The sequence below is a fragment of the Colobus angolensis genome, unplaced genomic scaffold, assembly GCF_000951035.1.
Source record: "Colobus angolensis palliatus isolate OR3802 unplaced genomic scaffold, Cang.pa_1.0 Scaffold18, whole genome shotgun sequence".
NCBI classification, from domain to species: Eukaryota; Metazoa; Chordata; class Mammalia; order Primates; family Cercopithecidae; genus Colobus; species Colobus angolensis.
This window is the reverse complement of record NW_012114932.1, coordinates 3,700,401-3,714,354: the sequence shown is the minus strand read 5'-3', so window position 1 is coordinate 3,714,354 and position 13,954 is coordinate 3,700,401. Positions and strand designations below refer to the sequence as shown.

The 13,954-nt window shown below is 51.1% G+C and overlaps 1 protein-coding gene across 8 annotated transcripts in view; it reads right to left on the bottom strand.

Moving 5' to 3' along the window:
* PFKFB4 (6-phosphofructo-2-kinase/fructose-2,6-biphosphatase 4) overlaps nucleotides 1-13,954 on the bottom strand; it is a 42,945-nt gene that overhangs the window by 22,363 nt on the left and 6,628 nt on the right. For 6 of the 8 annotated variants that reach the window (XM_011939154.1, XM_011939156.1, XM_011939157.1 and 3 more), the window contains 3 exons: nucleotides 9,299-9,415; nucleotides 9,045-9,141; nucleotides 1,883-1,949 (listed from right to left, as the gene is read on the bottom strand). In XM_011939154.1, the coding sequence (XP_011794544.1) occupies nucleotides 1,883-1,949; nucleotides 9,045-9,141; nucleotides 9,299-9,415 (281 nt within the window). Of the gene's footprint in view, nucleotides 1-1,882; nucleotides 1,950-7,683; nucleotides 7,812-9,044; nucleotides 9,142-9,298; nucleotides 9,416-11,140; nucleotides 11,145-13,954 lie in introns of all 8 variants that reach the window. The other 2 variants (XM_011939159.1, XM_011939155.1) reach the window with 2 other exon arrangements.

Genomic DNA, 13,954 nt, shown 5'->3' with positions numbered 1-13,954 from the left:
CAGAGCGAGACTCCGTCTCAAAAAAAACAAAACAAAAAAAAAAACAAAAAATTTTCTGTAGACACAGAGTCTCGCTATGTTGCCCAGGCTGGTCTCAAACTCTTGGGCTCAAGCAATCCTCCTGCCTTGGCCACCCAAAGTGCTGGGATTACAGGCATGAGCTACCATGTCAACCCAGCATCATTTTTTTAAAAAGGGCATCCAGCCAGGGCTCACTGGACACTCCAGCAAAACCTTTAACAAGAAAAACAGAAAGTAAATCAAACAAACAAAAAAAAGGAATTTGGGCCAGGTGCAGTGGCTCATGCCTATAATCCCAGCACTTTCAGAGGCTGGGGCAGGCAAATTGCTTGAGACCAGGAACTTGAGAGCAGCCTGGGCAACAAGGTAAAACCCTGTCTCTATGAAAAATACAAGAATTAGCCAAGCATGGTGGCACGTGCCTGTAGTCCCAGCTACTCAGGAGGCTGAGGTGGGCGGATCACTTGAGCCTAGGAGACCGGCTACAGTGAGCTATGACTGGGCCACTACACTCCAGCATGGACAACAGAGCAAGACCGTGTCTCAAGGAAAAAAAAAAAAACACTCATATACTTGTAAGATAATGTTGAAGAAGTGTCTCTCAAAGCAAACAAAAAACAAAAAAAAGAGAGAGAGAGAGAGAGAATAAGGAGAAAAAAGATAAAATTAGAATCAAGCTAGCATGCAGCCACCAGGAGTTTTAGAAAAAGCAGCTCAGAAAATGAGAGTAGGGATGGAGTGAGTTGCCAGAAAAGGGCAGAGGTGATTTGTCACAGAAATAATACATAACAATTTCCATAACCTGGACAACAAGAGTGTTATGATGAAAAGGGGCCCCCTAGGACCATGTAGGGTAGAGAAGAGAAGACCCACCACAAACCACATCACCTTGAAGACCCTAAAGGCCTCCCAAAAGGAAGGGGCATGAGAAATTCTCAGCTCCCTCTCAGAGATGAAGCTTTTAGGAAGATCAGCAAATCAGAATGACGTGGAATCAGATCTCCACAACCACACTAGAAGCCGTAAGACATCAGAGTGATGTTGTAGAAGTTCTAAGGGAAAAGCACTTTCCACCTAGAATTCTATACCCAACCATCAAATGTGAGGATTAAAAAAAGACACTTCAGACATGCAAGGTCTCACACAATTTACCTCCCCAAGCACCTTTCTCAGGAAGTTACTGGTGGATGTGCTTCAACGAAACAAATCAGTAAGTCTAGGAGAAGATGATGTGGGATCCATAGGCAGAATATTCAACCCAGGAGAGAGAAGGGCAATGGCTGTGCTACAGGCACAGATTGTAGCTGGGGACAGAGAACTCCGGAAGGCATGACTCCAAGAAGGAAAAGGAAGGGAAAGAACAGCCCCTGTGTTTGACTATATAAGGCTGGGGCAGAGCCCTTTCCTACAGACACCCCAGCTCAACCCTGTTTCGCCCTTCCATCTGACTAGGGGGGCCAACACACAGGTGGAATCCCCTTAACCCAGGATTCGGTGGGTTCCTGCAACAACCGATAATGCTGGGCAGGACTCTCTCCACACCAGGAGAAATCACATTTACTAAAGACTTAAGCAACCTGATACCTGTAACTTCTGGGGTGGCCAACAATATAAGTATCCAGAGGGAAGTCCTGTAGGGTCAAATGCGGCCACCACATGCCCAGAGGGAAACTCCTGGCCCACATCCAGTCTCTCGCTTCCTCCTGCATAGCCATTGTAGACTTCCTCCCAAGGGCTGGCACCCAGGGCATCTGGGGCACACACACCCTGCCTTCCCCTCCAGATGCCTGATGAGCAAAGGCACAGATGTGGGTGGGCTCCCATGTGTCACTCCCAGCTGTCACTAGGGTGTCACACTCACCGCCACATGTCCCCCCTCCTCACTAAGGAACCGCCGGACGTCACGGAGAGCTGCCAGAGCACACTGCCTTCAGGAGAGAAAACACAGGGTCAGCCCAGCACCCGACCCTGGCTGTAGGAGGGTGGCCAGGGACACACGACAGGAGGAGACATGACAGGAGAAGGAACAGTCCCAAGATCTCTTGCTCTCTTTTCAAAATTTCTCTTCTCTTTCCTCCGGATAATGTTCAGTATTTGGCTAACTCTGCTCCTGTGAGGTGGAAGGCTATATACTCTTGGCCATTAGCAACATTTTTTTAAGCACTATGTTTCTGTATTTTCCCTCATCTTCTCATTGTGTGCAAATCCATGCTGTCATTGTGCCATATTCATGATTTCTAATTGTCATATATTTTCCCTGATTATCAAAATAGGCCTCCTTTTTTTTTTGAGACTGAGTCTCGCTCTGTCACCCAGGCTGGAGGGCAGTGGCGCGATCTTGGCTCAGTGCAACTTCTGCCCAGTTTCAAGCAATTTTCGTGCCTCAGCCTACTGAATAGCTGGGATTACAGGCATGCACCACCACACCCAGCTAATTTTTGTATTTCAAAACAAGCATTTTAAAAAGCAGCTGTTTTCTGGTGTGCATGTCAGGAGTTGGTGGTGGGGATGGGAGGAACGCTAGTGCTGGCCCTCAGGCAGTGTTAGGCTTAATGCTCAACTTTCTTTCCTGAAAGAGAATTCCCCAAACCACCCCTTCTGGGGGAGGGTTCTGCATCTCTGCTTCTATCATATCCATACCCTCCAGAATGGGAATCCCCCACCTATGACCGAACACTGACTATACAGTTTTCAGATCTTTTTTTTTTTTTTTTTTTTAGATAAGGTCTCGCCCCGCCACCTAGGCTGGAGTGCAGCACTGGGATCATGCCTCACTGCAACCCAAACTCCTGGGCTCAAGCAGTCTTCCTGCTTCAGCCTCCAGAGTAGCTGAAACTACAGGGGTATGCCACCACACCTGGCTAATCTTTAAATTTATTTTAGAGATGGGGTCTTGCTATGTTGCCCAGGCTTACACAATCCTTATAAGTTCTCAGCTTTTTCATTTATTGCTGCAAAATGGATTGACACATAAGGTTGTTTTTTGTTTTTTGTTTTTTGTTTTTTTTTGAGACAGAGTATTACTCTCTGTTGCCCAGCCTGGAGTGCAGTGGTACAATCTCAGCTCACTGTAACCTCCGCCTCCCAGGTTCAAGCAATTCTTGTGCCTCAGCCACCCAAGTACCAGGGATTATGGGTGCTTGCCACCACATCTGGCTAATTTTTGTATTTTCAGTAGAGATGGGGTTTCGTCATGTTAGCCAGGCTGATCTCAAACTCCTGACTTCAACTGATCTGCCCACTTTGGTTTCCCAAAGTGCTGGGATTACAGGCGCGAGCCACTGCACCCAGCCAGGATTGTTCTCATCTTTTTTTTTTTTGAGACGGAGCCTCACTCTCTCTCCTAGTCTGGAGTGCAGTGGCGTGATCTCGGCTCACTGCAAGCTCCACCTCCCGGGTTCACACCATTCTCCTGCCTCAGCCTCCCGAGTAGCTGGGACTACAGGTGCCCGCCACCACGCCCGGCTAATTTTTTGTATTTTTAGTAGAGACAGGGTTTCACTGTGTTAGCCAGGATGGCCTTGATCTCCTGACCTCGTGATCCACCTGCCTCAGTCTCCCAAAGCGCTGGGATTACAGGCATGAGCCACCGCGCCCGGCCTGTTCTTATCTTATGAATTTCTCCTATGAGGTCTGGAGATAGCTAAATTACCTTTTGATCTATTATCTTCCCTTTTTCTATGTAAGGGTAAAGCTAGATCTCCTAGCCTTGTGTTTTTTTGTTTTTGATTTTTGTTTTTTGAGACAGAGTCTCACTTTGTTGCCCAGACTGGAGTACAGCGGCATGATCTCAGCTCACTACAACCTCTACCTCCTGGGTTCAAGCAATTATCCTGCTTCAGCCTCCCGAGTAGCTGGGATTACAGGCATGTGCCACCACATCCAGCTAATTTTTTGTATTTTCAGTAGAGATGGGATTTCACCATGTTCGCCATGTGGGTCTTGAACTCCTGACCTCAAGTGATCCACCCTCCTCAGCCTCCCAAGTCCTGGGATTACAAGCATGAGCCACGGTGCGCAGCCCTCCTGACTTTGCTGATCTTTGGATTTTGTGTTTAAACTCCCAGCGTGTCAAAGTCAAAGAGCTCTCATCAGGACGATATGCCTGAAATACAGAGGCAGAAGCTGATCTGGAAACCACAGAGAAATCAGTGGTAGAGCTGAGTCCAGGGCACTGAAAAGAGCTCTACTCTTATGGCTCCTTATGACCTTTCTTTTCTTTTTTTCTTTTTAAGAGATGGGGTCTCACTATGTTCCCCAGGCTGGTCTTTAACTGCTGGCTTCCAGTGATCCTCCTGCCACAGCCTCCCAAAATATTGGGATTACACACGTGAGCTACTATGTCCAGCCCTTGTAACCATTTCTTTGCCCCAACAGTTCTTTCAGTTAGAGCCTCAAGGTGCTTTCTTCCTCATGCCAAAAACATCTGAATTCTGAGAGTCCAGGTAACTGGCATTGGTGGGGACATTTCTCACCACCTGCACTTAGAGCCCCATGTTCTGGGCTAAGATCTCTTTTGTGGGCTGCTCTGGCCATGACACCACCATGCAGAAGATACCTCAGGGCCCCGGTGGAGATGCTGAGGGAAGAGCCTGGGAGCCTGTGTGTGCGTGTGTGCGTGTGTGCATGTGTGTACGTGTGTGTGTGTGACAAAGTGCGAATGGGGTGAAGAGATGCATATGTGCATGAATCCACACATGTGGGTGGATATGTGTGATTGTGTTGTGCCCAAATATGTACATGTAAATCTGTGAGTGGACCTGTGTGAGCATTCCCTGGGCCCATGTGTGAGCACAGATGCACACACAGATGAGCGTGCACAATCCCTATGTGCAGTGTGTGACTAAATGGGCACAGGTATGAATGAGTGTGCCTGCATGTGTGCACACAGGATGTGTGCGCATGCACCCATGTGTATAAGTTTGTGTGTGTGTGTGTCCGAGCATATACAGAGTATGCATGTGGGGGTGCCCATGTGTGTACACGTGGTGTGTATGTATACATCTCTTCATGTTCTATGTGACTGTGTGAGCACAAATGTGATCATGCTTGGTGTGTACATGTGCACAGATCCACATGTGCATACAGGTGAGCACAAGTGTGTATGTGCCCACACACGTGCCTCTGAGGTATGCATGTGTGTGCACCACCTTCATGTGTAGTGGGTGACTGCATGTGTGTGGAAGAGTTAACACAGCAGGTGTGAGAATGGTCCCCTTCAAAAGGCCTGCTTGTGAGGTTGGCCTTTGGCCGGGATCGGGGAAATTGATGGTAAATGGTTCCCTCTAGTGATATAAAACTTTCCCTGAATTGGCCAGGCGTGGTGGCTCATGCCTGTAATCCCAGCACTTTGGGAGGCCGAGGCGGAGGAGATCGAGGCCATCCTGGCTAACACTGTGAAACCCCGTCTCTACTAAAACTACAAAACAAAATTAGCCGGGCGTGGTGGCGGGCGCCTGTAGTCCCAGCTACTCAGGAGGGCTGAGGCAGGAGAATGGCGTAAACCCGGGAGGCGGAGCTTGCACTGAGCCGAGATTGCGCCACTGCACTCCAGCCTGGGCGACAGAGCGAGACTCCGTCTCAAAAAAAAAACCTTTCCCTGAATTATAAGAGGAGCTCACTGTGCATAGACTGTTTATACAAACAACATGGTTTATGTTGAATACCTGCTTTCCTTCTGGAGTCTGGAATTTTGGTACATGCTAGGCACAGGGTGCTTATGTGACCAGCCCCCAATAAAAACCTTGGTCATTGAGTCTCTGATGAAATTCCCTGGCAGACAACATTTCACACGTGTTGTCACAGTTCAATGCAGGAGGAATTAAGTGCATCCTGTGTGACTCCATGGGGAGAGAATCTTGATGCTCGCTCCTGGTTTCCTCTGGACTTCACCCCAGGCCCCTTTTCTCTTTCTGATTTTGCTTTGTGTCATTTGCCGTACTAAGTCTTAGCCATGAGTCCAGCTATATGCCCAATCCTGGGAGTCACCCTAGCAAATCACTGAACCTGAGGGCAGTCTTGGGGAATGCCAACACACCATGTATGAGCCTGCTCAGGTGTATATGTATATACAGGGTGAGAACATGTGCGCCTGCATGTGTGTAATGGCCCTTGAATCACGTGTGGCTCATGTGAGCCCAAGTATTTATATGTGTAGGTGCTCACACATGTACATATACCCTCATGTATAATGTGACTGTGTACACAGGGGGTATGCATGTGTATATACCCTGTACATATGGTATATGCATATCCAGATATGTGCCTATGAGGTATGCACATGCATGCATGTGCCCACGTGTGTGTGTGCATGGGGGCTTGTGTGTGGTATAGGACTGTGTGCAGGAGTATGAGTGTGCCTGTTTAGAATATGTGTACTCATGCCCTTGCATACATTTTTTTTTGAGACACAGTCTTGCTCTATCACCCAGACTGGAGCACAGAGACGCGATCTTGGCTCATTGCAACCTCCACCTCCCAGATTCAAGCAATTCTCATGCCTCAGCCTCCTGATGTAGCTGGGATTACAGGTGTGCGCCACCACATGTGGCTAATTTTTGTGATTTTAGTAGAGACGAGGTTTTGCCATGTTGGTGAGGCTGGTCTCAAACTCCTGGTCTCAAATGATCCACCCACCTCAGTCTCCCAACGTGCTAGGATTACAGGCGTGAATCGCTGCACCTGGCCTTGCATGCACTTTTCTAGATCTTCTGCTGTGTCCAGTGTCAGAGAAGGACCTCAGCACTGTGTGAGTAACTGGGCCTCTGGGAAACACAGCTGTCTCTTCCCAGGTTTTCTACTTTAAAAACTCTGGTCCTTTTATTTTGCTAATTGGGAAATTTTGGGCTGATTAATAGGAAATGGCCCTGTGGCCCAGCCAGAGCCAGGATTCGGATACAGGAGAGAGGGTTTCTAGGGCAGCCACAGGGTATGCCTGCAGAAAGGCAGCAACGAGCCTGTCCCCAGCTTCTGTCGCAGGGTGACGCTGGACTAGCTTCCCAACCTCTCTTGAGTCTAGGTCTCTTCATTTGAATTAATCCGAAATATCTCTACCTTAGGGGGACAACCAGAGTGGAACGGCTGGCAGACTCTCCCCACAAACACTACGGATTCAGACAGGACAGACTTCAAATTCAAACCGAGTGACCCAAGGCACCCCCATCAATTTCTGGCCTTGGTCTCAGCATCTGGAAAAGTGAGGCACCACCCACCACAGAAGCTGCTGGGAAGATGAGACAGGCTAGGCTATCAGCATCCACAGCTTGGGGTTGTTTAAAATTTGCATCTGGTGGGGGTATTAAAAAATAAAATAAAATAGGCCAGGCACGGTGGCTCACGCCTATAATCCCAGCACTTTGGGAGGTCAAGGTGAGAGGATCATTTGAGGTCAGGAGTTCAAGACCAGCCTGACCAACATGGTGAAACCCCATCTCTATTAAAAATACAAAAAAATTAGCCAGGCATGGTGACACGTACCTGTAGTACCAGCTACTCGGGAGGCTGAGGCAGGAGAACTGCTTGAACCCAGGAGGCGGAGGTTGCAGTGAGCTGAGATTGCACCACTGCATTCCAGCCTGGGAGACAGAGTGAGACTCCGTCATGAAAAAAATAATAATAATTAAAAAAAAATAAAATTTGCATTTTATATGTTCCTTGACCCACCTATTGAGGAACATTGGAATGATGGACACTTTTTAGCAGTAGATGGGCTTAGATTCAAGTCTGGGTGCTGATATAAACTTGCTATTTTGTGTGAGACTCCTGACCTGTCCGAGCCTCAGTTTCCTCATCTGTAAAAGGGGGGGTGACAACGGGCATCAAGAACCCAGCACATGGTAGGTTCAGACATTAATCCCCTACTTTTTATCTGACTCAATATAACCAGAGGGTCCAGCCTTGATTTTTATCCACAATTTAGCCACAGAAACCTGAATGTCAGGCTCCCCTTCCCTTCTTGGTGCCACAGCCTGGCCAGGCCACACCAATGCAAGAACAAAGGCAGTCTCTGGTCTGAAGGTCCAAGACCCACAGCAGGGAGTTCCTGCCCCCTGGTGGCCAGATAAAGAACAGGTAGCCTAGTGTGGACCCCAGTGGCAGCCTGGTAGCCTCTGGCCTGGGGCTGGGCTTGATTTGGGGAAGTCACTAGAGCTGGGTCAGCCTCTGCTCACTGCCCTATCCTGATGGCTGGGCCAAGAGCAAGTCTCTGCCACCCTAAGTTGATAAGGGGCTTCTCAAGCCCCCAGCTAACACCTCCCGAGAAAAGCACAGCATGGCTGCTCAGTTCCTTGAAGAAAGGACTCAGTTCAAGTCTGAAAGTTGTTGGGGGTGGGGGTAGCATATACACATTTCTATCTCAGGAATAACAGCAGAAGTGTGAACGACTCACCCAGCAGCACCTAGGAGACGTCAATGCAAAGCCAATCACACCAGCAATCACACACCAAGAACATAGCAAGCACAGGGCAAACATGCTCCAAATACACAGGAGAGAGCTTATCCTGGGGCAAGGGAGGAAGTCCCCTGCCCCCAGCTCCATCCCTAAGGCCTGTATGCCTGTTCTCACTCAGGTTCTCTTACCCAGCAGCAGGCATCCCCACGGGGGCGCTGGGGTGAGCGAGGATGACCTCCAGGCAGCAGCTCCTATGACCTGTGTGGCTGAGCCCCTCTCACCTCCCTGAAGCTCTGTCCTCCCCTCCCACAGGCTGTCCTTCCCAAGGGCTCCTTAACCCCAGGGCAGGAATGGCCCAGCCACCAGGAGGCCACACAACACACCCTCTCTTCTCATCCCCAAACCCATCACCTCCCACCCCCACCACATCCTGAGAGATCCAGAGACTAGCCTTGTCACACAGCTCTGTCACACAGCCGTCAGGGCCAGGCAAGCCCAGGGCTCAGGAGTAGCTCAGTCATTCACCAGCAACTCCACTCCAGGGGCTTCTCAATAAATGGTCAGTAATGTGTTAGCTTTCTCCACACTGGGTCCCCCAGCAACCTCTCCCCCCACACCCAACACATATACTTACTTCCTGATTTTCAGGCCCTCTTCATTGTCAGGGAGAAAAAATTCAAAAGATTTGTAGGTCTTGACCATGTCCCGGCGATACTGGCCAACATTGAACTCTGGCGGAAAGGAGAGGCTCAGCTTTCACAGCAACAGCAACCCCTACCAACCCTGACCTTGATCCACCCCCAGGCCAAAGAACAGAAGATAGGCCTTCTCTCTTCTCTTCGCCGTGCCCCACAAAGCTCCCCTCGGACAGCTGGGGCCAAGCCTCACCCCGAGTAGGCACACCAATCCAGTTCAGGTATCGAGTCAGCTTCTTGGAGATGTAGGTCTTGCCCCTGGCGGGCAGGCCCACCATGACAATGAGCGTTGGGCAGTTGGTCATGCACACTAAAAGGCAAGCAGCACAGTGTCAGATGAGGGCTGGGACCCTCCCAGCAAACCCCTCCCTCTCGGCCTGTGGTCTCTCAGCCTCAGGGCATGGGAATGGCACCAGATGTATCTTCTTGGCTTCCTAGCATCACACAGCTCCCGGAGTGGCCCCAGATGCCAGTTTCAAGCCACCTTGAAGGCATGTCCCCCTTCCCCAGGCCCACCTGGGCTCTGGCAGACACAGTGGGATCTCTCCAGCCCTTTTCATCCTGAGGGGCACCACCAGGTATAAAGTCAACTGACCTTGCCACTGGCTAAACACAGCTAGGGGGGTCCCCATATCATGAAGGACAGGACCAAAACCCAGGAGGGTAATCAACATCCTGCCTCTGTCACCAGGAATCCATACCCTAACCTTTTTACATCTCTCTTACCCCAGCCATCACTCAGTGCTCCCAGAACACACAGCCCCACTGCGTGCCCTCCCCATGGTGAACTTCTTTTTTTTTTTTGAGATGGAGTCTCACTCTGTTGCCCATGCTGGAGTGCAGTGGCGTGATCTTGGCTCACTGCAAGCTCTGCCTGCTGGGCTCATGCCATTCTCCTGCCTCAGCCTCCAGAGTAGCTGGGACTACAGGCACCCGACACCATGCCTGGCTAATTTTTTGTATTTTTAGTAGAGACGGGGTTTCACCATGTTAGCCAGGATGGTCTTGATCTCCTGACCTTGTGATCTGCCCACCTCGGCCTCCCAAAGTGCTGGGATTACAGGCGTGAGCCACCGCGCCCGGCCGGTGAACTTTTCATCACACAAAGTCCAGCTCAAAAGTCACTTCTTCAACGAGTCCTTTCCCCAAGGCATCTCCATGGTCACCAGGAACACCCTCACCCTCAATCCTGGTCACCTCACTAATGACACTCTTCTCTCTAGACTGATCACTTACAGCAGAAGCCCTATGGTATCTGAGCCCTTCAGGGTCCTGGGGCCTGACACAGCGCTGGTGCTCAGGAACTGTGGGCAGGGAGGGAGGCATCTAGAAGTCTCTCAGGGTAAGGACAAGGGGTTGAGACCAGAGACCCAGACTGATGCCCACAAGGACAGTCCCTCTGATAGCCCACCCACCACCATCCATGTGCCACAGATCAGTGTGCCAGCCAGAGAAGATGCCAGGCTAAAGGAATGGAAGGGTCTGAATGCAGCCCCTCTATCCCCAGCTGGCTAGAACAGATGCCAAGGCAGCAGAACTGCCAGCTCCATCTCATGGCACCCAGCTCAGTTTTCTTTTTTTCTTTTTTTGGGACAGAGTCTCACTCTGTCTCCCAGGCTGGAGGACAGTGGTGCGATCTTGGCTCACTGCAACCTCCACCTCCCAGGTTCAAGAGATTCTCCTGCCTCAACCTCCCAAGTAGCTGGGATTACAGGGACCCACCACCACGCCTGGCTAATTTCTGCATTTTTAGTAGAGACAGGGTTTTACCATGTTGGTCAGGCTGATCTCAAACTCCTGACCTCAGGTGATCCACCCGCCTGGGCCTCCCAAAGTGCTGGGATTACAGGTGTGAACCATCACCCCCGGCCTTCTTTTTTTTTTGAGACAGAGTCTCGCTCTGTCGCCCTTGCCCAGGCTGGAGTGCTGGAGTGCAGTGGCGCCCAGCTCACTGCAACCTCTGCCTCCCGGATTCAAGCGATTCTTGTGCCTTAGCCTCTAAAGTAGCTGGGATTACAGGTACATGCCACCACACCTGGCTAATTTTTGTATTTTCAGTAGAGACAGGATTTCATTATGTTGGTCAGGCTGGTCTCGAATTCCTGACCTCAGGTGATCTGCCTGCCTTGTCCTCCCAAAGTGCTAGGATTACAGGCATGAGCCCAGCCCCCAGCTCAGTTTCCAGTGCCATCAAATGCGGTCTCATGTCAGAAGCCTCAGGTAGCTTCCTTTTCCTCATCCTTAGGACCTGGGTCAGGTAAAACCATAGCAGACAGGCAGATGGACAGATGTGGGGACCTGTCACTGCCCCTCTTCTGCCCACTTGGTTCTGCAAGTGCCTTCACCTGGTTGCCTAGACAGACTGTTCCCACCAACAAGTTGTCTCCCTCAGAGCACAGAGGCCCCAGGAGCACTTCCACGGGGGTCAGGAGTCAGGCCTGGGTTGCCATCTTGAATCTGACACTCATTGGGAACTCTGAGCCTCAGTGTCCCCAGCTGTAAAATGGGGCAATCATCCCTCAGAGAAGCCTAGTGCTATCCCCATGGAAGAGCCTGGGCACTTCTGGGAAGCTGTGCCCTCTGTCCTATCCTGGCAGATACTGAGCTAAAGTCATAGGTATACCTCAGCACCGACTGCCCTTGGGCCTCAGGGCGTGGAGGCAGTGGCCTGGCCCCAGGCAGGCCCTGCAGAGAAACAAAGGGCCTTGCTGGCCAGTGGGGGCTCCATCACTCCTGTGCATGCCCCTTGTTTAAAGGTGACCCAAACAGTGAGCCTCAGGGGCAGGAAGGAGGAGACCCCCTGAAACAGGCTGACTGAGTGAGAGTGAAGAAACTTGCAGAGAAATCTCAGCATTGACTAAGGTGAGAGGAAAACAAATCAGGCAAGGCCTTGCCTCCTCAGGGCCGGTGGACAACTGAGGTCCGCATTGTTTGCATAGTTCCCAGCCAGGTGGCCGGGCTCTCAAGCAACCGAGGGTAGTGCGACAGCTGCTAAGCAGGAGGAAATCCTGCATCCACCCTGCTCCCGCTGATGGAACCACCCTCCGACCGCTCCTTCAGGGGCTCCCACAACCTCAGGACTGGGGATCTGCACCCCCTCTCCACATCTCCTATTTTCCCAGAGACAGCTCCAGCCTCCTCCCTTGGCATTTGGTGACATTTCCCTTCCCCTCTCCCACCCACATGCACAGCACAAGGTGCGCAGGCAGGGCAGCAAATCAGGCCTGGGTGCAAAACAAGGCAATAAATTACCTATCTCCTCTGCTCCCCAAGATAAGCTCCCAAGGAAATGACCCAAAAGAAAACCAAAGTTCAAGTGTATCACAACAGCTCTGCTTACCATAGCAAAACACTGGGGAATTCCAGCCATGAGAAATTGCCAGCTGAGGCACAACAAGGAGGGAACACATTGCATCCCTTGAAACAGAGTGCGTGAACTAAGCGGGCTGGGTGTGCAGCTGCACCTGTGGCTGTGAGCCCACAGGACCCTAACACTGAGCAAACAGGACAGCAGAACACGCTATTTATAGCTGGGTGTGATGGCCCATGCCTGTAATCCCAGCACTTTGGGAGGCCGAGGCAGGTGGATCACCTGAGGTCAGGAATTCGAGACCAGCCTGGCCAACATGGCAAAACCCTGTCTCTACTAAAAATACAAAAATTAGCCGGGTGTGGTGGTACACGCCAGTAATCCCAGCTACTCGGGAGGCTGAGACAGGAGAATTGCTTTAACACAGGAGGCAGAGGTTACAGTGAGCCAAGATAGTGCCACTGCACTCCAGCCTGGGGGTACAAAGTAAGACTGTCTCCAAACAAAAAGAACACACTGTTTATAACATTGAGCACGTGCGGAAGGAAATGTGAAGACATGTCAGCCCAACTTCCCTCACGGGTTCCTTTCCTGTAAATTCGCTGCAGGCCCCATGAGCTCGAGGAGCCAAGGGGCCTGAGACATGCCTGGCAAGGGGCAGTGTTTATGTTCCAGCACTTCCACCCAAGGAGCAGCCACAAGTCCCTGGAGGGGGTGCCAGAATTTACTCCTGAACTGCAGCTGCTCTCACCTCCTTAGGCCAGGCTGGGGAAGGAAGGGCTCTTTAAAATAAAGCAATGTGCCATGGAGGCCCTGTTTAGAGGGGACAGAAAGTCATCTCTCCTGTTGCCCTGTGCACACACCAGTCATGTCCTTGCCCAGGAATAGTCTTGCCACCTTTCAGCTGAGAAAAGCCATCAAACACCGTCCTTTCTGCAGTCCTTCCTGAGTCGGCTCTTGACCCACCTGCCCTCAGAGTTTCTCCAGGTCTGAGCTCAGAGGCCAATGATGGGAAAGGTAAAAGCCTCCCAGCCCTCAGGTGTGGCTTTAGGTTTTATCAAGTGGGGGTGTGTCTGTGGGAGTGGAGGAGGTGCAGTACATCCCTCAGTCCACTTGCCCCTGGTGCCCTGAGGAGCTGGGGACTAGACTCCAGAGAAAACCCAGTACAAAGCACAGACCAGCAGTGGGTCCTGGTTCCTCCTCCCCACAAAGCCCTGGGACCAAATCCGCTTCCAGCCCCACCCACGCCCTCCGGGCCGGACTGTCCTTGCAGTCACTCAACCTACAAGTCTACTGTGCAAAGGGTAAAATGTTGCCCAAATGCAGGCACTGGGAGCTGGAGGGGCTGCATGGGCAGGTTCTGTTCATTCACTGCTTACCCACTCCCTGCTGTGAACCCTGGGACCTTGGCTGAGGCCCAAATCCCCACACAACCTGCAGGTCTCATCTTCGGCCTCTCAGGTGCTACTTCCTCCTCCAGGAAAAAGTGTGGACCTAGAACCCAGTCTACCCCAACACCCCGAGACACCGTGATGGCAC